A 23,632-nucleotide genomic window follows, 5' to 3' on the forward strand; every position below is an offset into this window, starting at 1 on the left:
AAATGGGCACCAGAGTACCTTGGTCTAGGGTGGGAGATAGACACTTCCCCCTTATCTCCTCCCCTTCATATTCCAAAGGGCAAAGGACAGGGTATATCAAAGTTCCTTGGTCTTATAGACAATCTCGCAAGGGACTGACTATCTGCAAAGCTTTTTGAGTAAAATCCTAGCACCAGCAAGAGAGGAATACAGAACCCCCCCACTCCCCTCCCCGTGTGTGACTCCACCTTCCTTTAGTGCAGAGCCCAGTATTTGGAGCAGCGATATTTCCATTTGGTTAATGAATAAATGCGTAAGTGAATGAATGGACAGTGTCCCCCACCAATCATTTATTTCAGACAGAAGGAGCAGGCTTCCCAGGATCTTTCCAAAGGAGAAGGAAACATAATCCAGTCATGGCCTCCTCGGTGCAGAGAATGAGGTAAGCATGAAATACCACTGAGGTATTGCTTTGTCTCACAATTAAATAATAGTATCTCCCCTGGTTAAATACTTGCTCTGTGCAGAGTCCTGGGCTGCGCTTTACATGAAATGATCTCCTCTAATCCATACAGCACCCTGGGATGGAGTTATTAATACGACATCTATTTTACAGAGAAGCCCTGAGTGCATATGAATGAAACTGCAGCCTGCAATCATAGAATTAATCAACATTGATGCCCTAGCCGGTTTGGCTCAGTGGATAGAGTGTCAGCCTGCAGACTGAAGGGTCCCAGGTTAGATTCCAGTCAAGGGCACACACCTGTGTTGTGGGCTTGATCCCCAGTAGGGGGGCGTGCAGGCGGCAGCTGATCAATGATTCTCTCTCATCATTGATATTTCTCTTTCCCTCTTCCCTCCTCTCTGAAATAAAAATATTTTTAAAAAATATGTTGAGAATTAATCAACATTGAACCCAATATGGCTGACCCCAGAGTGCAGCCTCCAAAACCGCCACACTGCCTAGCAGGTGACAGCCTTGTGAACAGAGAGGAAACCTCCCGACAGAGCTACCTCTCCTACACAGGAGGCAGAGGGTGTGACACAGAAGCAGGCATGGCTCCCCTCTCAGGAATGTGTCAGTCTGGAGGGCGGAATTTGCATGGTGGATACATTATTGGTGACTGTATCATTTACACTCACATTCATGCTAGGATGGAGAAGAACACAGTGGGGAGAAAATATATACCAAAAGAAACTCTATCACAAAAGGACAGTTAAGCCTGATCATGATGATGGAAGGGAAGGGTTTCTAAGCCAGCAGATGGATATTCAAGGTGGAAAGCAGTGGAAAAAGTGACTATTGACATGCGACAAGGCTGACCAGTGGTTGGTTTGCAGGCTAAGTTAAGATGTGCGCTTTTAACCAGAGGAGAGCAGGGAGCCACTGAAGTGCACTGTGGAGGAGGGGCCTGGCAGAGGTTAGGTACTGAAATGCCCACACTGGCTGTGGGGACAAATGGTGTCACTGCCAGAGTGTGGTAAGGAGCATGATTTGAATGTGGTGGCCACGTTGGGGAAAAAGAAAAGTCATGAGATGTGTCCTTGGTACATGGGCGGGGCTGGAACAAGGGCATGCTGGACCTGGCTCCAATTGGCTCCCTAGAGCAAATCCTATATAATAAAACCCTAATATGCAAATTGACCCAACAGCAGAACGACCAGTCACTATGAAGCACACTGACCACCAGGAGGCAGCTCCTGCATTGAGCATTTCCCCCCCCTCCCCCAAGAAGGAAGCGACCAGTTGTGGCAGCCAAGGCAGGTGCCAGTGTACCCCCCTGCCAATCGCCCCACCCGCTGGTGGCCCCACTGATGGCCCTGCTCACCAGCCAGGTCTAGAGGCCCTACCCTAAATATTGAGAACAGCCTCTTAGATTTAAAATGCTGTCCACCCTACATTAAAAAGGACACAGCATCCTCTTACTAGATGCCATGTGCTGATCTGCACTCTCTGTGGCAATGAGCTATCTGCTGAAGGAATGCAGCCTGGGAGTAGAGTTTGGGTGTAAATGTCAAAACATCACTTATCCTCTCCCCTTTCTGCTTCCCAGCAGATCAGATCCATCGCAAACCAGCACCTTGCACTTGGGGCCATTTTCAAAAGGAAGAAACCAAGGCCCGGCCTGACAACCCATTTGCCCCAAAGAAGTATGCATTCTGTGCATAAGTAAGCATCATTGGGGTCCCAAAGTCAGGGTCCCTGCAACTCAGCATTAGGACTTACTTTATTCCCAGCCTGCAAAAGGAGGACAATAGTGATACCTACCTAAGGATTGCTGTGGCAACTACATGAAGTAGCATCCTCAGTGTTTCTGATACAGGGGCTGGCTCCTGGCAGGAGTTTGACAAAATTTTAGCTTGAGGGTACTTCTCCAGATCCCTCAGAGCAGCATGGGATTAGAACAGCCCATTTCCATGTTTATTACTTTCCTCAGCCATACCCGCCCTTTTGCAGAGCATTAATTCCTGCTCACTCAAATCCAGCTCAATTCCAATTCAATTTATTCTTCCTTTATCTTCATGGAAAAACAGCCCCCTCCCTCCTAAACCTGCTTTGCTGATTTGTAGTTTGGTTTTATTGTTTCCAACGTTTACACAGACTCACGCAGGAGAAGCTGCCTGCCGGTTTCGAGGTGAAGTCTCTGCACATGGATGATTTAAAAGCATCTCAAGGGTCCGGCTTAAACCCTTGACATGCTGAAGGGAGTCAAGTGGGTAAATCCCCAAGTTAGTGGGGGCTGTAAATCGTGTATGACAAATGTGCATTATGTCATGCGCTGTGCATACTGTTAATGCCAGGCTTGTTCACAGTCTCTGCACAAGGAAGGAAATACTGTGATTCTTGAACTCTCAGGGGGAGAATGAAAGGAAGGGGGAGGGAGCCCCTGAATCAGGCCTCGGGCTTCTTGCCTCTGTGTAAGGAGAGAAGAGGAAGGAAGAGAGGAGGAAAGAGATTTGAAAACCTACCTCGTGGCACATGGTATCATAGTTCCTTTACCCTCATTATTTTGCTTAAACCTCATTACAATGTTGGTGGTGCTTCTACAGAGCAAGACAAGCGGCTCAGGGAAGCTGTGTTTCCTGCCCAAGGCCGTGCAGCTGGGAAGCAGTGGAACGGGGGCCCGAAGCCAGGTTTGAGTTGAAGGATGAGCCCTGGCTGGTGCAGCACATCGACCTCTGCACAGCCAGGAGCTGGCTCTACAGCGAGGCTGCTGAGTGGCCCAGCCCACCTCCCACGCACACCATGTCCATGGATTTATCCAGCTGTCCTCCACCTTGCCTGCCCTGCCGATCCAGAAGTTAATGCCTTAAAAATTAACTTCTCATCTCGATGAGCAAAGGGCCACCACTGCATCTAGACAGCCCCTCTCAGACCACTGGGCACCAATCAGCCCTCTAAGGGAGCCTCCATAGCACCCCACATAACTGAGCAGACAGCTTTGTGTGCTCCCTGACCCAGAATCCCGTCAGATGACTTGTTAAAAATACCATCTCTGGGCCTCACATGACACCTACTAAACGAGGAATTGGATTGTTTTCCCTCCAGAATTATTCACCATTGTCCCTGCCGAGATGTGCTAGATATTCAGTAGAACATGTGCTTGGGCGCCAAGCCAGGCTTTTGGGTGCCTATGGGTATTGATGCCGTCAGCAGTGGTGATGGTGTGTGTGTGTGTGTGTGTGTGTGTGTGTGTGTGTGTGTTCAGGCACACACATGCAGGCTCTTCTGGCACGCTCTATAGGAATACTCAAGATGGATCCCTTAAAAATTAACTCCATAAAAGATATTTATGGATAGTGAATACAACACTATTCCTATTTCTCAGATGTAACAGGTTAATTAATTAGGCTTGCAGATGAGATGGGAAACTTAATTCTTATTCATAAACCTATTGATTTATAGGATGAGTAGGATTCAGAAAACTTTTGAGGGACCAGCCTTGGCTCCAAACCACCACCTCTGTAATTGCCACCCCTTAGACACACACCAGATCAGGGCTTAAGGAGCAGGCTGTGTCTGGCCTCAACAGCTAGCCAACCCTTTTCTCTCTCTGACTTCACATGCATTCCAGATAAATACCATTGTTACCTAATAGCCTGGATGCCTTGGCACATTCGTTTAGGTGGGTTTTCATTATAAACTTGCTATGTCAGGCATAGCTCTAATTCAAACACATAACAGGGTCAAGTCCCAACTAGAGCTCTTCTTAGAAATAACCACAGTTTATAACCTTTAGTCCTTAAGGTACATTTCTTCAGTTTAGAGAAGCATTTGGGGCTCGTGTGGACACCTGGTGGGCATCTCCCTCATGTCCTCAAATTTTTAAACATATTCTATTGGTTTCAGAGAGGAAGGGAGAGGGAGAGAGAGATAGAAACATCAATGATGAGAGAGAATCATTGATTGGCTGCCCCTTGCACGCCCCCTACTGGGGATGTGCCCTGACCAGGAAGGGAATCATGACCTCCTGGTTCATAGGTGAATGCTCACCTGCTGAGTCACGCCAGGCAGGCAGTACTGTACTATCTTTGACCCACTAGGCCAGTGGTCGGCAAACTCATTAGTCAACAGAGCCAAATATCAACAGTACAACGATTGAAGTTTCTTTTGAGAGCCAAGTTTTTTTAAACTTAAACTTCTTCTAATGCCTTCTTCAAAACAGACTTGCCCAGGCCATGGTATTTTGTGGAAGAGCCACACTCAAGAGGACAAAGAGCCACATGTGGCTCGCAAGCCACAGTTTGCTGACCATAGCACTAGGCCATAGATGAACTTCTGTGGGCTAGCCTGGGGACTCTGGCCCTGTGTGTATGCTTGTTTTTTTTTGAGGAAGCACACTTTGTGTGCTAAAATATCTTTTAAAAAATATTTTTTATTGATTTTTTTATAGAGAGGAAGGGAGAGGAATAGAGAGCTAGAAACATCGATGAGAGAGAAACATCGACCAGCTGCCCCCGCACACCCCCCCACCGGGGATGTGCCCACAACCACTGTACATGCCCTTGACTGGAATCGAACCTGGGACCCCTCAGTACGCAGACCGACGCTCTATCCACTGAACCAAATGGGTTTCGGCTGTGTGCTAAAAGACCTTAAAGGCAAACTTCTGGCCACTCAGTGGGCTCCTAGGTTGGGCTTGTAGGGGTTGTAGCAAAGACGTACGGGCTGTTGGTAGCCACAGGCCCACGGAGTTGGATAGAGGGTGCGCGGGCTGAGAGCTAGAAATAGCGTGCCAAGCGACCCTCCGAGCTCCTCCGTCCCTGGGGCAGCTCAGATAGCTTTCTCTTTGGCTACATGAAAGCAGCTGCAGGACTGCTTTCCCCGGAGCTTTCCTACCGCCCTGAGCATGCCGAGGGACTTCTAATTATCTCCCTTTATGTTCAGGCCCAGACTTGTTAATACAATAAACTGTTGTTTCCAGGATGCGCTCACCACGCAGAAACCTCTCAAGGTGTTTTACAAGCAGAAGAGCTTGTTCAATCAAATCAAATTCCAAATAACAATTAACAGCAGTGTCGGAGAACTGGTATCGCAGTCCAGCCAGGGCTCTTGGGATAGCAGTGTTCCCTCCAAGCTGCAGCGGTCCAGCTCCTGCCCACAGTATTATTTTGAAACCTATTGGCCAAAACAATCTTTGCCTGAGGTCAAGGTCCCAGAATATCAACACTGAAAAGATGTTAAAGATCATTCCAGCTGAACCTGGTTGTTTCAAATGGGGAAACTGAGTTCTAGAGAGATAGGACAATCCCGTCTCACCCAACATTAAGAATCCAAGCTCCTGGAGAAGGTCCCAAAAGCCCCTGTCATTGACACACGACCCTCATCTCGCTGCTTTCCAATGCCAATGAACACTGTCTCTGCTTTCCACTTACAGGTGATTGAATGGTAGTCCCTTCAAAGATTTGTCATTTGGAACCTCAGACTGTAACTTATTTGGGAAAAGGGGCTTTGCAGATGGTATTTAAGTTCAGGATGTCAAGATGAAAGCAACCTGGATTTAGGAGAGACCCTAATTCCAACGACTTGGGTCCTCATAAGAGACATAAAAAGGGGTATTTCAGATAGTAAGAGGAGAAGCCCACGTGATGACTTCAGTGGACATTGGGGTGATGCATCTACAAGCCAGGAAGTGCCAAGGACTACCCTCAGCCACCAGAAGGTAGAGGAGAAGCATGGAACAGATTCTCCCTCAGGATGGCCAGAAGAAAACCATCTGCCAACACCTTGATGTTGGACTCTGGCCTCCAGAATGTGAGAGAACACACTTCTGTTGTGTTAAGCCAATGTGTTTGAGGCTATTCGTTACAGCAGCCACAGGAAACTAATACCCACTTTTTTGTGGAATATCTTTGTTCACCCCTACCATGTGGGGACCCGCTTTGTGTTTAAGGCTCATCTTTAACACTCCTGCCAGCTTATGTGTGAGCCTTTCTAACTCAGCCTCCAGCTAGAATCGATCCCAACTTCCCTGGGGTCCCTAAGTGCATTTACCCATAAAGTTCACCTCAGTATCTGCTACTAAGTATTTTAATTACTTGTCCATTTCTCCTATCAGATTCTAGGTTCATCTACAGTGGTGATTTCTAATCTTTTTCACTACATGGCTCCCATATGCTAATTACTAAAATACAGCAGCATACAAAAATATTCTTTTGCCTATTTGACAAAAAAATAGGTATACTTTTGATTCATTCAAGTTGGACAACTATTATTATGTTGGCTGTGTCATTTTTTTATTTGAAGATCTACAGGTTAAGGGGTGAGGTATTGCATGTCCTAAAAATTCTTGTGGCATACCGGTGAAAAACACTAGTTAACAAAATTATACAGGTTTTAAGTTCTCAATTCTATCACACTCAATGAAGGAAAAAGAAAAGAAAATTGCTGACCCAGAGCACAGACCACAGTGGTTCCATTTTGGGCTCCAGAATCAATCTTGCCCACACAGGTGTTCAGAAATGCCTGTAGAATTACTGTGAGCATAAATACATGATTTAATTCTTGTTCTCTTCCTTCCTTTCCATTGATAGAGACCCATACCCATGCATATCCATGCCGGTACTAACCTCCTCCCTTTCCCTAACTTGAAGTCTATTAAATCATAAACTTATGAGATTTCAGGGCCAGGCATGAGGCAGTACAATGTATACAGCAAGCTTTGGGGTTAAACATATCAGGTGTGTGCCGTTTCTACCACTTACGAGTAAGTATTGAAACCTCTCTGCTCTTCAGCGCCCTCATCTTTAGAATGTGAGTAAAAGTCCGGCCAGCATCCATCCAGGAACCAAGAGTCACAGTTCAATTCCCAGTTAGGGTACATTCCAGGGTTGCAGGCATGATCCCCAGTAGGGGGTGGTGCAACAGGCAGTCAATAGATGATGTCCCTCTCTCATCGATGTTTCTATCTCTCTACCCCTCTCCCTTTATATCTAACAATTAAAGTATATATATATATATATATATATATATATATATATACACACACACACACACATATGTGTGTGTGTGTGTGTGTGTGTGTGTGTGTGTAAAATAAAATAAAATGTGAGTAAAAGATTAAATCAGTTCATGCAATTCATCCGGACTATAACTTCTTTCATACTATGACACTACACTCCCATTTTACAGATTAAGACCTGGAATCTAAAGGAAGTGAACTGTTCAGGGTGTCACTACAGGCCTTGGACTTATATCCAAGAGTCCAATATAGAACTTTTGTCCAACATATCATATAGAACTCCAGAGTCTCTATTGTCCCAACAAGCTTCCCCCAACCCATTGGCTGAGTAATGAAAACACTGTCTATCATTCCCAAGAATGTGGCATCCCAGGCCCAGCACACACCCTTGAATTAACTGTGTTTGGTTGCCAGGCCCCTTGGGAGTCCTCTGAATCTGCATGTAACGCAGTCTCTCGAGTCTCAGCAGGTTTGAGACACTGTGAATCATAAAGCTGGAAGGAGGAAAACAAATGCCTTCTGTGCAAACCATCGTCTTTCAATTACAGATCATTCTATTTGGAAGCCCTTTCCCTTGGATACAGATATCTCACAGTCTGGCGCTCCTTAGAATAGAAGAAAATAGAGAGAGGGGGTGTGTGGAGAGGGAGAGAAGGGTGAAGAGGGAGACAGGGACTGTGGGGTGGAGAGAGATAATGGAATCCCCACCATGAACAGATGCTCAGAGCCCAGAGAGCACTGTCTGGGGACCCAGTCCTCGTGGATCTACGGATGGCACCCAGGGAATAAAAGTGGCTCTGAGTTGTGAAATATGGTGACGCAGATACAGTCCAAGAATTTTTTTTTAAACAGTGGATGAGCCTAAGGTACAGAAGTTAGATAGCTTCACCAGCCACTCAGCAAGGTGGAGGCAGAACCGGGAACTCTGGCTTCTAATTCAGTGCCCTGTCACCTCCAGGGGAATAGGGATCCCAGTGAAAACCTGGAGGTGTGGACAAAAGGAATTTTGCAGGGAAAGCAAAACAGAGTTTATGAGGGAAAATGAGAGAAGACAGGGCTAGAGAGATAGACATAGGAAGCAAAGATGTCTAAAAGGAAAAGGAGAGAGAAGGGGAACAGGAAGACAACACAATGAAGGTGTGAGTACCATGGAACCAATGAACTTGAAATCTGTTTTAATGTCCTCTTCCCCCCAGTGAACTGTACATTTCCAAGGCCATGAACTAGACTTGATTCATATTATGTCTCCAGCACCTACCATGGGGAAAAAGATGTATTCCACACCCAATGCATGACTGATGAACACAGGGCTGATGAATGCATGATTGGACAAACTGAACCTTCTCTAAAAGGAGTAAAAATTATGTCTACAACCACTAGGGGGCGCTCCTTGGGTAACTCCAGCATTAGACCCTGGTAGAGCAGATGGAGCAGAGTTTCTCTCTACCAAACACCTCCTCAAAACATAGAAGGCAAGAGCAATTCGAAACTGGAGAGATCCTTCCAGACATGACCAGGTGAGGGCTGAGAATGGAACCAAGCCTGCCCTGGTGGATTAGAGACTACAGTGAAAGTCAGAAGCATTGAACTTGTCTGTGGGACTGGTTAGCTCTGTGGCCTAGGGAACTCACTTTTCAGCAAAGGGCAACAGTTCATTCCATTTATGCAAGCAAGCCTGGGCGGTGGCCTTTGTTATCACCGCTCCTCCCCTGCCAGGATGAATGAGCAATAAAGCATTCTGATATATTAGGGGAAATGCAAAGAGTGAGGTTATCTCGGCTTCTTATTCTAAACTACAGGCCTGGTGCACGAAATTCGTGCATGGAAGGGGGTATCCCTTCAGCCCAGCCTGCACCCTCTCACAATCTGTGACCGCTGGTTCCTAACTGCTCACCTGCCTGCCTGCCTGCCCTGGTTTCCAGATCTCTAGAAGGAAGCACACACCAGACTAGCCATGCTTTTCAAAAGAAGACAAAGACTCGTCAAAGAAAGAGCTATAAGTAGCATGCCATGGTGATACTTTGTCTAGAGTGATCAGCCTCAAAAAGGTGGTGGCATGAATCCCAACCAGACCTAGAAGGACCGTCAGGTTTCACTAGGCAGAGTGAGCAGACTCTAGCAGGTGACAATGTGCAGGGCGCGCCTGTGGGTATCTGAGCAGAAGAGGGAACGGAAGTCAATGTGAGAGAGACAGGTCTGGCACATATTAACTGCAGGGAACAGCAGCAGGAACAGAAGAGGCAGCAGAGGCAGGTGGAAATGGCGGCAGCTATCAGGTGGCAGCTTCCCTGAGACACCAGAGTCAGAACTGTGCTGAGGGTTATGGACACAATGTCTCATAGAGCTCTAAGCAATTCCACTTACACACCTGCATGCATGCATATATGTATACACATATGAAAACATGTGCATGCATGTGTATATCTAGCAATAGGTTATGTTTATTTCCACTTCATAAGTGAGGAACATGAAACACAGAAGGCTTAAGTTATGTGTCCAAGGCAAGTACACAGTGAAGCCAGAATCCACACTCAGGTCTGTCCCTCTCCATGGCAGTGTTTCTAAATGCTGCACCACGGCCCACCACATGTCAGGCTAACAGAGGGAGGGTTTATCACGAAAGACTGAGGGAGCCATGCAAGGTGTCTGCGGAAGGAAGAGAGCCCAGCGGTCTCTTTCACAAGATGACTAGCGTCCTTTGTACCCCATCAGCTGCGGGCAAGTCCTGCTCTCCTAGGCCTGAGGAAGCCCCTGTTGGGTGAGTGGGGCAGACAGGGTCCTCCTGCAGCAATCCCAGGTCTCCCGTACTGGCCCAGCCCCTCTGGGCAAGCTCCCATCTCCCCTGGGCCCAGGAATGATTCATCAGAGCAGCCTCAGCGCCTGGGCTGGCCCAGCAGCCTGCGATCCAAGGCTGGCGGCCAGGCTGGGGTTTTTAATTAGCTGAGAGAGGAAGAGTCAAGCCCTCTCCCAGGGAGAGAAGGAGAGACACCCAGCAGGCTCATAAATCCACAGGCCAGAGAGGGCCTTGGAGAGGGGGAAGGGGCAGGCAGGGTTTTTTCTTTTTTTCTTTTTTCTTTTTCATGGTCTCCCTTGCCTTCTGGTCCAGGAGCTAAGATAGTAATCTATACCACCTTTTACACAGGAATTCTCCCCCCTCCCTCCTTCTCCCAGATGCCCCAATTTCCAGTCTAGCTATGCTACCGAAAGTTGGGGAACCTCATTTCCAGTGTCACCTCCGCTACCATGTTAAGATGCAATTTGAGACAAAATTACAACACAAAAGCTGGCAGGCTTTGGAGTGAGAGTTCCATTTCTATTCTATGATCCTTACTAAACCTGTGACTTGGGCAAGCTGCTTCCCTCTCTGTGCCTCAGTTTCCTCATCTGTCAAGTCAGGATAAGACCTTGTGTTGTAAGGATTAAACAAGAGAGCCCACATGAAGCGCCTGCCCCATAATGGCTGCTCAGAGTACATCAGCTGTTTTTAAACTTCTTTCCTCCCTCTGGGCCTTAGTTTCCCCGTGTGTAAAATGCAAAGCTGTGCTACATGACTTACAAGAGCTGATTTCCTCTGGGTATTTTAAGCTGAATATAAGAAGATGGGTGTGGGGAGAAACAATAATATTTCTACATCCAAATCTGAGGTTGAGGGGGGGGATCACTGAGGAAGGAGGTTGCAAATTTGCTTTTCAAATTTGGGGTCCAGAAGGCAGGACTGGAGCTAAACCTGGATAAAAATCTTCAGGGATGCACACTGCACGCCAGTGTAAGCAAGGCGATTCTGAGAATCAGAGCTATCGGCTGCCTAGGTGGTAAATGAGCCCCCCATTGCTGGAGAAAAGCTTGGACCATGGTCTGGGGAAGATGCTCTGAAAGGACCTTAAACATTGGATGGGATACCTGAGTGTTTCCTTTAAGGATCTTAAGTGCTGAAAATATCATGGCATAATGCTCAGGGGTCTCAATCACTTACTAAATAGTTTCTCACTTGATTCTCACATCCTAGAGGTAGGGCCATTACCAGCCCTAAGTCACGGACAGGAAACTCAGGATGCAGTTGAATGCTCAAGGCTGCACCCAGACAGTAGCAGGCAGGGCAAGGACAGGAGCTCCAGTGACTGATTCTTAAGTCCTTTTCTTTGTTACACAGCGGACCTCCCTCCTCTGATTCCACACCTGGTGGCAGAGCCTCAGCCTGACTCATACTGATTGCAGCTGTCCTCTCCCCCGACCCCCCCAGCCCTCCTCTGTCCCCCACCTGCTCCCCCACATGTATTTAAGCTGGGCTGCCTGGTAACAAGCTGCTGGGCTCCTTACCATGCGCAAGGCGACAGCAGGACGATTAGTGAAATTTGTTACCCATGCGTCTCTGAACAAAATTAAATTAAAAGTGCAGCTTCGCTGTCAAGATAAGGGCCAAGCTGCTGAGATAATTTTTCACTCTCAAACACTCAATTACCCAGTGAGGCTGGATCAGATACAATCAAAGGGGAGAAAAAGAAGAAAGAGAAAGGAGAGAGAGATTAAAAGAGAGAGATTAAAAGAGAGAGAGAGAGAGAGAGAGAGAGAGAGAGAGAGAGAGAGAGAGAGGAAAGAGGACTTCCAGAAACAGATGTTAAAGAGGCTGTTGCTATGGTGACGGGGCTGGACCACAGGAGGTAGGTAGGTGGGTGTGGCCTGTGTCTATATCTATAATAATAATTAAAAAACAAAACAAAACAAAACCCCACAAAACACAAAACCCGATGCTCTTCCTCCCCACTGCTCCTGTCCTGGCCCAGATAGTGTCATTCTTCACCTGAATTATTACATCAGTCTCACAACTGGTCTCCCTCACCCCATCCTGTCCGCCTCCATCCAGGCTTCAATGAAAGCTTGAATGACCTTTCTATCACAGAAATCTGAAAGCATCCCTTCTTTTCTGAAACCCTTTGGTGGCTTCTCATTGTCATCTTGACAGAGTCCAAATCACTTAACTAGTGTCACCTCTGGCTCTCTGCTCCTCAGATTTTATGTTTCAATGAAATGAACTAGACATCTCTGTCCCTCCCTCCCTACTTCCATCCATCTCTCACTTCCTCCATCAATAGGAATTATTTTGAGGTCCCACAATATGCCAGACATTGTGCTTGGTCTCACTCTATTCATAGTCCCCCCTGACTCAGAAAAGGTCTTCCCACTTCCTTCCCCTCAGCAATCCCACCTTTTCTTCAAAGCTCAGCCTACATATTTCCCGGGCCACTGTGCCTACTACCATTCCATCAAGCTGGTCAAGTGCTCTTCCTTTGTGCCCACAAGGAATATTCTACCACCCCTAGCACAGCCCTTTGCACCCTCTACTGTAGTTGCCCATCAGACTGTCTTCTCCCACCACATTGTGGGACCCTCCCGGGCACAGCTGTGCTTCAGGTACGTCTGCATTCCCAGGGCCCGCACAGCAGGCTTCCAGGCACAGTCCTGTGAACTGAAATTGCCCTGGATGGAAAAGGTGGGGCACCTGCTGAGCCCCCTCTTCTCCTGCCTCCAGTTCTCCACCACGATTTCGTTAGGCACCTGTTTCACAGTTCTCCTCCTCTGGAGTGCCATCCGTGATTGATGACCCTACATATCCCAAGACCTGCACTCCAAACTGCCTAAGCAATTAGCACACGGCGTATACTATATTATCTTACTGGTGTGTGTGTTTTTAAAGTACCTTGCAATTAGAATCACAGAATTGCAGAGCCAAGAAGGACACTGTAGAATTATAATCTAGTTCACTGGAGAGGCCACAGAATTTGATTGCTCTGGCATTCTCCATTATTTCCTACTCCCTCTACCAGCTTGAAAATGCCTTGAGGGGAAGGACCACGGGTCTTATCCATCTTGTGTATTTTCCTAAGGCAGCAATGCTCACCCATGGCTGTACCTGGAGAGCTTATAAAAAAAAGAAGATGCCCAGGCTCTACCCCAAACTTGTTAAATCAAACTATGTGTTGAGGTCCAAGGGTAGGCATTTATTAAGCCCAAGCATGTTTACTATGTATATACGGTTGGGGACCACCCTAAAAGGGAAAAGTAACCTTTACTCAAAACATGATTCAAAGACCAAGTATAATAAGGTAATTTTCCTGGTTCAGGATCCTTTACACCTCGATATTTAGTTTTGATTCTTCCTTATCCTTTCCTTCCCCCCCCCCACCCCACACATTAGGTAAAGATAAAATACATTCATGCCTCCAGAGATCCCAAAACCGACACAATGGTTTGAATGTATAATGGATGGATAACATTTTTCAAGAACTCAAATCAATTTAAAGACATACTACCTCTTCAAGATAATCTGACTTAGCTACTGAGATAAGATCTCCCTGTGTATATAGTGAAGTTTCAGGACTGGATGTTACTGTTTATTCATCACTTACTGCCTCCCAAGACCTGTGCTAAATTTTGTACTTATTTTATTTCAACCTCAAAACCACTCTTAGGAGAAGGAACTATGAGTATATCTCTACACAACAGAGGAAAGCAGAGGCCAGTAGGTTAGAGTAATCCTCCCAAGATTACTCTGCCCAGACTCCTAACTAGCTGTGTTTTGCCTCAAAGACCATAAAGACTGGATACTGGGTTACCTCCAGTAAACCCACCCACCTCAAACCCATTTTGGGAATAGGCAGAGTGTTGATGACAGATAGAAGGATAAATAAATGCACTCATCTATAACTATCATGATCTGCCCACGTATGCTGTTTAAATAAATTGCTCTGTTTGTCCTCAAAAGTACTCATTGTGTTATTTAAGTTCAACCCTTCTTAAAAAAACCATTCTTCACAGTTATTTGGCTGCATAATATTCCATCGGATTTTTGCACTGTAATTTACTTAAGTCACTCTCCTATTATTGTACATTTAGGCTCATTCTAATTTTCCCAATGAATCTGCTTATGTATAATGACTATCATCAGGTTTAGAGTGTCATGAAAAATTGTTAGTGTATGAAAAAAAAAAAATATGGTCGTGACATAACACAGTACAAATGTGAGTGTTGCTTACAGTTGTATTGATGGGAAAGTGTATGTAAATGAGGGTGGGGGAAAATCAATGAACTCTTTGGTCTAGAAGGTTCTTGTTTGCTTCTTTTTTTCTGTTTTATTCTAGTAGTATTATTGCATCACTTTACTTGGGTGAAAACAATACGCAAACGGTGGAAACCCTTCAGTTCCCTGGACAGCCTGAGAGTGGAGAGATGAGCTTAGCAGTCATTGGTCTGAACTACTTCACAGACAACGATGAGAGAAGCTTAGTTGAAAAGGTTGGATCCATGTCTTGTTCACCCGATTCCCTAGAGGCCACTGTTCCTGGTATCTACAATGTGAGCCCAATGACTAAAAACACCCATTGCAGAGGTGGAAGCGGCCTTGCATGGGTTTTTTTCAAACACTGCATCCCGAATGAATTGATGGAGAGCCAAAGAAGCCTGCCCAAGGCTCCCTGGCACTGGACTGCAAGAGCCACAGTTGGCCCCATGTTTTCTAAACTCTGCTCTATTTAGAGGAGGAAGATGGTCAGCAAATTTGCTCAATGGGAGCCACGAGGGAGAAGTTCTTCACCAGAGTCCGACTCAGTGGCTGGGTCATGCCTGTGGCGTTAGCAACACAGCTTTCCTGAAACCCTACATCCTGCAGCCCCTTAGCTGGTCCCACGACAAAGGCTGCTGAGCTGTGGTGTCTGCTTCTGTCCCTGGAGAACTGGGTGGTTTGACTGCACCCGAGATGTTGACAGAAGGACATTGGCAACCTAGAACCCACGGCACTTTCAGCCTCTGCATTACCCTCTCCTTAGAATAATCTCTTCTTCTCACATTTTTATTTACCTCCCTACAGGAGACCACATTTTAAAATGATACCCAAGAGCCCCATCTACCTCCCCAATGCTGTAGAGTATGCCTCTCCTCATAATTATGGGTGGGGGTATAATACAATACGGACTATCACTCTGTGGTTAAGGTATGTTCTATGACTGCGGTGAAGGGATTTTCTAGGTATAATTACAGTCCCACATTATTTGACTGTGAGTTTAATGTACGTGAGTGTATCTGGATAGGTTTGGCCAGACCCAGAGAGCCCTCCAAAGAGCCTGGGGTTTTGCTGGAAAAGTCAAAGTGTAGCAGATGCTCTTCTGCTGGCCTCGGAGAAGCAGAGGCCATGCTGTGAGCCACCTGGGGAGGGTCCATGAGCCAGGGCCTGAGAGGCCTGCAGGAGGTGGGTGTGGTCCCTGGCTGACAGCAGCAAGAACCAGGCACGCCCGTCACTCAGCTATAAGAAATGAGTCCCATCAATGACCCCGTCCATGCCTTTGGAAGAGGGACTCAAACCTCATCTAAGATGAAGCTTCCCAGTGACTCCTAAGGAAACATATTTGAGACGCAGACAGTCGCTATCTCTCAGTGTAGTGAAAAGGGGGAGAAATCCTGCCGAGCCTCCTTGAAAAACAAGAAGGCAAGAAAGACGGATTATTCCTTCTCGCTAGTGTAAGCAACTAAAAACGACATGTTTGCTTTATCGCCTTTGGTCTCCCATTTGATTCCTGACAGCCGTCTCCCTCCCTTCCATGCTCGGCTGTCAGGTGCAGAGCCGGATTCAGAGCTGGTTTCTTCACAAAGGCGGGAGAGGGTGGAGAACAATGGAAGCAGCGTGTCGGAGGCCGCACAGGCCTGGGAGGGGGGTTTTGAAGTTGTCTGGCTCCCTCACTGCCTTCAAGGAACCCTCATTTGCTCAGACTGCTTGATGTTTCTGCAAGTTGGGGAGAGAGAGTCTGGAAGGGACCTTTAAGAGAAAAACAAAAAACAAAAAAACCACCACAACAAAAGCCAATGTCTGTTTCCTCTGAGGTTTGAAAGGGAGAAAAGAAACATCAGACAGAAGTGGTTTGGGTTTTTTTTTTTTTTTTTTAGCCCAATACAATTTATGAATACATAATTTTCTCTTCTCTAATATCTCCTTAAATAGGGCCAAATGCAGGCAGAGATCAAAGCTGGGTTTCTGCCTTTTTCACTTCTTTCTCCAAGAGGAATCCAAATTCCAGCCTCCTCTCCCCATGAGGGAAACCAGAATCTCTCCCAAAAGCTACTGGAACCTTCGAGAGGAACGCATTCCCCTACCGCAAATCACCAAAAGCTAATGCCCAAGGCAAGAGTTCTGGTAAAGAGGGAAGGAGTGGGAATCTATGTCTTCGGTGTGTGCTCCTCTGAGCAGCGGGTCCCAGGGGTCTGTCCTACAGCCAGGCGGGCAGAGGAGCCAGCGGTGCACCTGTGAAAGAGCCATCCTTAGGATGGCGGAAGAAAAAGCCATTCCACAATGCCCCCGAGAGGCCCCGCCCACCAAGTTCATATTCTTAGAGAAAATGAGAATGTCTACTTTTTTTTTTTCTTTTTTTTTTTTTCTTCACCTCCCTACAAGCAAGACCGATCTGCAGGCCAGCACCTTGGGAAAGGGCCATGGAGCCATGTCTGGCCAGGATAACTTAGCAGGTTCCCACATGGCAGGCACACCTCCTACACATGTCCTCAGCGTACATTGTCTTCTTTACCCTACTCAGTGAGACTGACGAGGAGTAGCAGGACTAATGCCAGGACATGTCCTCCTTTACCCAGGAGAATCAGGCTCAGAGAAGGCAAATGTCTCTTCCTAAGCCGGTGGTCGGCAAACTCATTAGTCCACAGAGCCAATATCAACAGTACGACGATTGAAATTTCTTTGGAGAGCCAATTTTTTTAAAACTTAAACTTCTTCTAATGCCACTTCTTCAACATAGATTCGCCCAGGCAGTGGTATTTTGTGGAAGAGCCACACTCAAGGGGCCAAAGAGTCACATGTGACTCACGAGCCGCAGTTTACAGACCACGGTCTTAAGCCACACGGCTTGGAAATAGCAAAGCAAAGACGGGGACCTCTGTCTGCTGCAGATTCTGAAGCCTGTAAGCAACCTAGAAGGACCCCAGATTACCTAAGGTTGTAGCGTGAAAGTAAGTTCAAACTTACAGTAAAGCTTCAGGAATAAGAGGCGTTCAGAGAACATCCATGCCTAGTTCATTGCCCAGATTCACCTACTGTGAACAGGAATGGAAACAGTGTAACCTTGACAATATGCTTCCCTTCTCTGAGCCCTGGTTTCCTTGTGCGTGAAATAGAAAACTGGATGCACCATCTATCCCTGGATTGCAAACACCTTTCAGTCTGACTCCAAGTGATGGATGGAGGGTTCCTGCCTACTTCTCCAGCCCTCCTGCCATCACTCCTGAAACCACAGACGTGAACCTGTTCAGTTTCTGGCATCCGGTCCCCCCTGGCCCGTGAATGCAGCTCTGTCCGCACCCGTGGCAGGTGCTGCTCTGCCAGGGCCCAGCCTTCACCCCTTAGCGCCCCCCGCCCCACTTCCTTGGAGTCCCCGCTCCGTCTCTGCATTCTCAGCTTATATTTCAGAACAGACTCCTACCCTCCATCCCCAAAGGACTCCTTTGCTGAAGACGCAGCTTGAACATTCCCTCACCTGTTCTTTTCCTCCTAAACAGGATTCATTTGTGTGTGTATGCATGCGTGCGTGTGCGTGTGCACGTGTTTTGTCAGGGGAGGATCAAAAAGAAAAAACTGTACACATCCATACAAAGGAGCACGGCATTTTGTTTACGATTCAATAATTCTTATCATGATGGAAAAATCTCAGCTTAAGAAACGCCAAATTAAAGCAAGCACCTAAAACAAATAAGCTAAGCAAGGAACATTCATGCCCTGCTGATGAATAATAATCAGCAAGGCTTAGAGGAAAGTACATAGGATTAGGAACCAGAAAACCTGGGTTTCTAGAACTGGTAAAGCAGCCAGTGGCTAGAAAGAGTGAGGACCAGAGAGGGTGGGAGCTAGCCTAAGACCACACAGCCGCCTGCAGAGCTGGGCCAGGAGGCCCCTGCTGGTGCCAGCACTGCTGGAGTCACCCAGCAGTGGTGTCTGCTCTGCCTCTGCTCAGCATGCTATCTGCACTTTTCATGGGGACCTTCAATTATGCCCTATCCCAGTGATCGGCAAACTCATTAGTCAACAGAGCCAAATACCAACAGTACAATGATTGAAATTTCTTTTGAGAGCCCAATTTTTTAAACTTAAGCTTCTTCTAACACCACTTCTTCAAAATAGACTCGCCCCAGGCCGTGGTATTTTGTGGAAGAGCCACAATCAAGGGGCCAAAGAGCCTCAGTTTGCTGACCACTGCCCTATCCCATCCTTTTCAGCATCGCATACCCGTGTTAGCTGCAGTTTCCCCAGACCCCTTTCCCACAATGCCCCACATCATGCTTAGAAGGCATTTATTCCATAAGTCTAGGTTAGACCAGAATGAGCTTCAGACTTGATAACATGAGGCATAAATATCCTTGTCTGACAGAGAGAAAAGCTCAGGCTCCAAGGAGACACGTTTGCCAAGGGTCCCTGGGTGAGCCAGGGTTGGGGCTACAGACTTCAATACGCACCGCCTCACCTTGGGCCCAGTGCCTTTGGCTGTCTGGCATGTCTGGCATGTCATCTCTGGTTAAGAAAGGGCACCAACATATCCAGCTACTTTCTTGGTTGCTTTTGTAGGACACTGTGAGAACTGGCAAACCCAAGCAAGTGATGGGCTAAATGGTTATTTACTTCTGCTTGACAAACACACCTCTTTAGGCAGTGTGCCAGGAGAGAACATTTGGGAGGCTCTGGCAGGACAGTGCCGGGGAGGAGGCCTGAGTGGGAGGAATAAAACGCACTGGGGAGACAGGCAGGTCGGACCCTCAGGTCTGCAGGTGGTAAGAAGTTCACATTCCACCTTCTAAGCAGAGAGGCGACAGGATCCCTACTTACATGTTACTGCGTTGGAAGACAGTGACGTGAGGCCGTTGAGAAGGTGACTAGCAGTTTTGAGCAGAGAATGTAGGTGACAGGGGCTAGGACGGCTATGATGGGAAACGGAATAACTTATTGCTGAGACTTATAGCTACAAAGGAGATGCCTGTGTTCCCATTTAATCCTCACAGTTACCTGAGAGAGATGCACTGCCACCCCATTTCAAAGACAAGAATACTGAGACCATTGGCTCTCGTGTGTGGGTGGACAGTGACAGGGCCCTACCTGCCCAGGTCACATTCCAGCTTCAACTCTTCTGGGAAGCCCCCACATCTCTCTCTTCCCTCTCAAAGCTGGGACAGTGAGAACCACCCAGATAGCATTTGGTTATACTTTTTCTCCCAAAAAGTGTATCATAATCTTCCCCAGCACCACTCAGCCCCCCGCAGGGCCCTGGGCAAGAGGGATACTGAGGATGGAGAGAAAGATGTGGGAGGACCGGAGGTAGAGGGAGAGGGACTGTCACTTTGGACAATACGTGGAGGGCGGAGATGAAGCAGGCGGGTCTGGCATTCAGCTGGTAAGAGGGCCAGGAGAAGGTGTGTGTGTGTGGGGGTGGATATCCGGGGGGAGGGGCTCCACAGCCCGGGCATCCCCGCCATCCTGAAAACACAGCCCGGCCTTGGAGTGTACAGAGGCACCGAGGCACTGGGCCAAATCACTTCCCTCCCGTCCTGTGGTTTGCTTTTGCTTTGCTAAGTTTACCTCTGATTTACGAGGGGGAACACTCAATGATGGATGCATTCCCAATTAGCTATAAATAGCCCAGACCTGCAGAGGAGACCCACCACCTTGCCCAGCAGAATTCTGGCAGCAGTTTGGGGAGAGGGAGAAGACAGGTCAAGAATCATCCATCATCAGCTTCTAAATCTCCAATGCCGCAGACACCAGCCAGCCCAGACACGGGGAGGAGGGGGAGGCAAGGCCACTTCTGCGAATGGCTGCAGAGGCTGCAAAACCCTCCCGGGTGATGTGCCAACCCAGGCACCCCCACGCGGGGACCTTTCAGTGAAAGGCACCGGCAATAGCAAGATATGGAAAACAAAGAGGAGTGACCTGACATTAATAGGATCTACTTCTTTGGCCCTTGATATATACCAGGCCCTTGATAGATACCCTTGATATATATCAGGTTCACAGAGGACAATCCAACCTTCAGAATTGCAAGGCTGTGTATCAATGATTTTTTAATGTATCATAACCAAAATCTATCCTCAAGTTTCTGTGAGGCAGTTATGAGACCCATTTCACAGATGAGAAGACTGAGGTATAGGGGAGGAAGATAACTTGCTTAAGAGCAAAAGGAGCCCAGAGAAGCTGTACCATCTGTGCTCTTGGAGCATCATCACACATGGGTGGGATGCAGGCAGGATCATTTTGTGGGGAAGCCTTTTCCCAAACACAGGCACCTCCCCAGCCACTTCTTGGAGACCAGTGGTTAGCAAACTCATTAGTCATCAGAGCCAAATCTCAACAGTACAACGATTGAAATCTCTTTTGAGAGCCAAATTTTTTAAACTTAAACTATATAGGTAGATACATTGTTATTAACTTAATTAGGGTACTCCTAAGCTGGCCTTCGCTAAAAACATCTTCAATCTGGTTGAGGTATGTGGCTCTCAAGCAGCAGTTTGCCTACCACTGTTGGAGAGGCACGAGGGTCACAGGCTGCCATGTGCCTTGATGAGCTGACTTTGTGGTTGCCAGAGGACCCTGTATTTTTTTTGTGTGTGTTTTTAATAATATATTTTTATTGATTTCAAAGAGGAAATGGGAGAGAGAAAGAAAGAGAGCCAGAGAAACATCAATGATGAGAGAGAATCATGGGTTGGCTGCCTCCTGCACATCTCCTACTGGGCATCTAGTCCACAACCCGGCTATATGCCCCTTACTAGAATCGAACCCAGGACCCCATAGTCTGCAGGCCACACTCTTATCCACTGGGCCAAACCAGCCAGGATAGGTCCCTGCTTCTTCCCAGGGCCTGCTCCAAGCCCACAGAGCTGCCCTTCCTCACCGGGATGCTGGCACCCAGGTTCTCTTCCAGGAATGAGATCTTGAACTTGCTAATTTCTCATCCTTACAGAAATGCTCAGGGGTGAGGAACTATATTCACAGGTAACTGCCTGAAATATGGTCTATTTTCTTTTCAGAGCACGTCTTATCCCCAAGAACGATGGACCTCAGCCCTTCGTGGATTTAGCCCCGCCCCAGCTTTTTTATGTTTACATTGCATGTCATTGTGAGCAATAATCATTTGGTGACACTAGTTTCACCTGCTGGAGGCCCAGCCCAGAGAGTAACAGGGTGTCATGATCACGGGGCCCAACTGTCCCTCTGGTCTGGTATCAGAAAAGTAGAATTTCCTGAATAAATGCTGGTTCTGTCCAGTAGCCTCTGCCCATTGTATTGCTGAGTGTGTTTCCATTGGCCCTTTGATGGCTGAGAATCCTACCTTATACCATCAGCTGGCTTTGAGAACCACCCAGCAGTATGGCTCAGGTGGCCCCGCCCGCAGGGATTTCACCTGCCTTTCAATAACTTTCCTTCTTCCTCTTCCCCTTCCAACTGATTTTCTTAGTTACTTCACTTCCTGCGCTGGCTTTTCTGTAACTGTACACACTTAAAAAAAAAATCACCCCTACATCCTTAGAGGAATGAAGTGGGACAGAAAGAATACAGGGGCTGATGGGAAAGGGGATGGTGATGGCCACTAGTCTAGCCAGTGCCGACTGGGCTGGAACCACCAGGGTGAAGAAGATTCAGGGTCTGTCATTCCACATGAAATCTGCCGCCAGGGTTTTCCTCCTATGACGTGGTCCTAGAACCTCCCCAAGGCCTCCGTTACCTTTGCTGCGGCGGCGGCTGCGGTACTGCTCCGTGTAGAACGTCAGCTGCGTTTCATCGTCTGCCTCGGACCCCGACGTCCCCTTGGTTCTCCCAAAGCTGATGCCCCCTGCGAGGAAGCACATCCATCAGTCACTTAGGCCTGGGCAGCCTGTGAGACCCTCGTCCTTCCCAAGATGGACAACCCCAGGACACCCAGGGGTGGGCGTGGCTTAGGGAAGGAGTTGGGGTTCTGCCAGGTGCTTGGCAGCCCCAGGGCGGTGTGACCTTGAGGAAGCACAACCCTTTTCTGGGCTCCAGGTTCCTTCTTGCTAAAACAGGGACAACAGCTATTAACCTTGCAGGATTGCCTTAAGGATGAAAGGAGACAGGATGTGTGAAATGCCTGGCCCATGGTGGCTGCTAAATAATTGATAGCTCTATTGGATGCTTAGTGCGATGAGGCTGCCTCTAAGAAAACACTCCAGGCAACTTGATTTCGCACACATTCCAGCCAAGTGCTCACTGTGTGCCAGGCCCAGAGCCAGACACTGGACACACAGAGACAACCGGTCCTGGCCAACCAGGAGATCACAAGCTAGTCACGGTGACAAATGGGGTCCCGTGGTGCTTTGAACCTCTTTCGTGGCTATGCTCTCCACACTTCAAGACCCCAGAATATGAGGGAGAGCAACCGTCACCGCACAGGTGCCTGAGAGACTTTGTGGAGGAAGGGAGATGGAGTCGGGGCTGGAAGGATGAATGAGGCTTTGGTGGAAGGAAATGGAGTTCCAAGGAGAGGTGAGAGCTGGGGCACCCCTGGGAGCATGGGCAGATGGCAGCCCCTTCAGATGGAGCACTGACTGAGAAGGACCTGCTAGAGGACATGCTGAAGGACCTGGAGCACTGAGGCTGAATGTCTCAGAAGCTTCTGGAGCAGGAGAATGAGTTCACGGCTGTGCATACCAGGAAGGGCAGGAGAATGGCACGCAGGCCTGTGGCTTGCTCCCAATGCCAGTATATGTTTTCCACTTCCCACAGCTCCTGCTGTGAACCCGTGTGATTGTGCTATTGGTAGGAACTCCCTCAGGCTTAGCTATATCCTAGGGATACCTCCAGCGATCCACATGTCCAAGCACATACATGCCATGCTCCTGGCTACCATGGATGCTTCTCCAGTCCCGCTGCCCCATCCCCATCCATCTGACCCTCACCTCCCCTCTTAGCTACCAAGGTACCATTTTCAGGATGGAAACTGAGGCTCAGCGCAGCTGCCTTTACACCAAGCTGTCCAATAAAAATATCATGCAAACCACACATGCGATGTTCAATGTTCTAGTAGCCACATTAATAAGGTAAAAGTAAACATTAGTTTTCAGAAAGTATTGTATTAAACCCAATGTACTAAAAATATTGTCCTTTGAACATGGAATTGGTGTAAGTTATGATACTGAAA

The 23,632-nt window shown here is 47.6% G+C and overlaps 1 protein-coding gene across 3 annotated transcripts in view; it reads right to left on the minus strand.

Moving 5' to 3' along the window:
• Window positions 1–23,632, minus strand: part of ASTN2 (astrotactin 2) — a 700,862-nt gene that overhangs the window by 435,518 nt on the left and 241,712 nt on the right. For all 3 annotated transcript variants that reach the window (XM_084898878.1, XM_084898877.1, XM_084898876.1), the window contains one exon: window positions 22,199–22,306. In XM_084898878.1, the coding sequence (XP_084755004.1) occupies window positions 22,199–22,306 (108 nt within the window). The remainder of the gene's footprint in view (window positions 1–22,198; window positions 22,307–23,632) is intronic.

This window comes from Pipistrellus hanaki, assembly GCF_964339955.1.
Source record: "Pipistrellus hanaki genome assembly, chromosome: 11".
Lineage (NCBI taxonomy): Eukaryota > Metazoa > Chordata > Mammalia > Chiroptera > Vespertilionidae > Pipistrellus > Pipistrellus hanaki.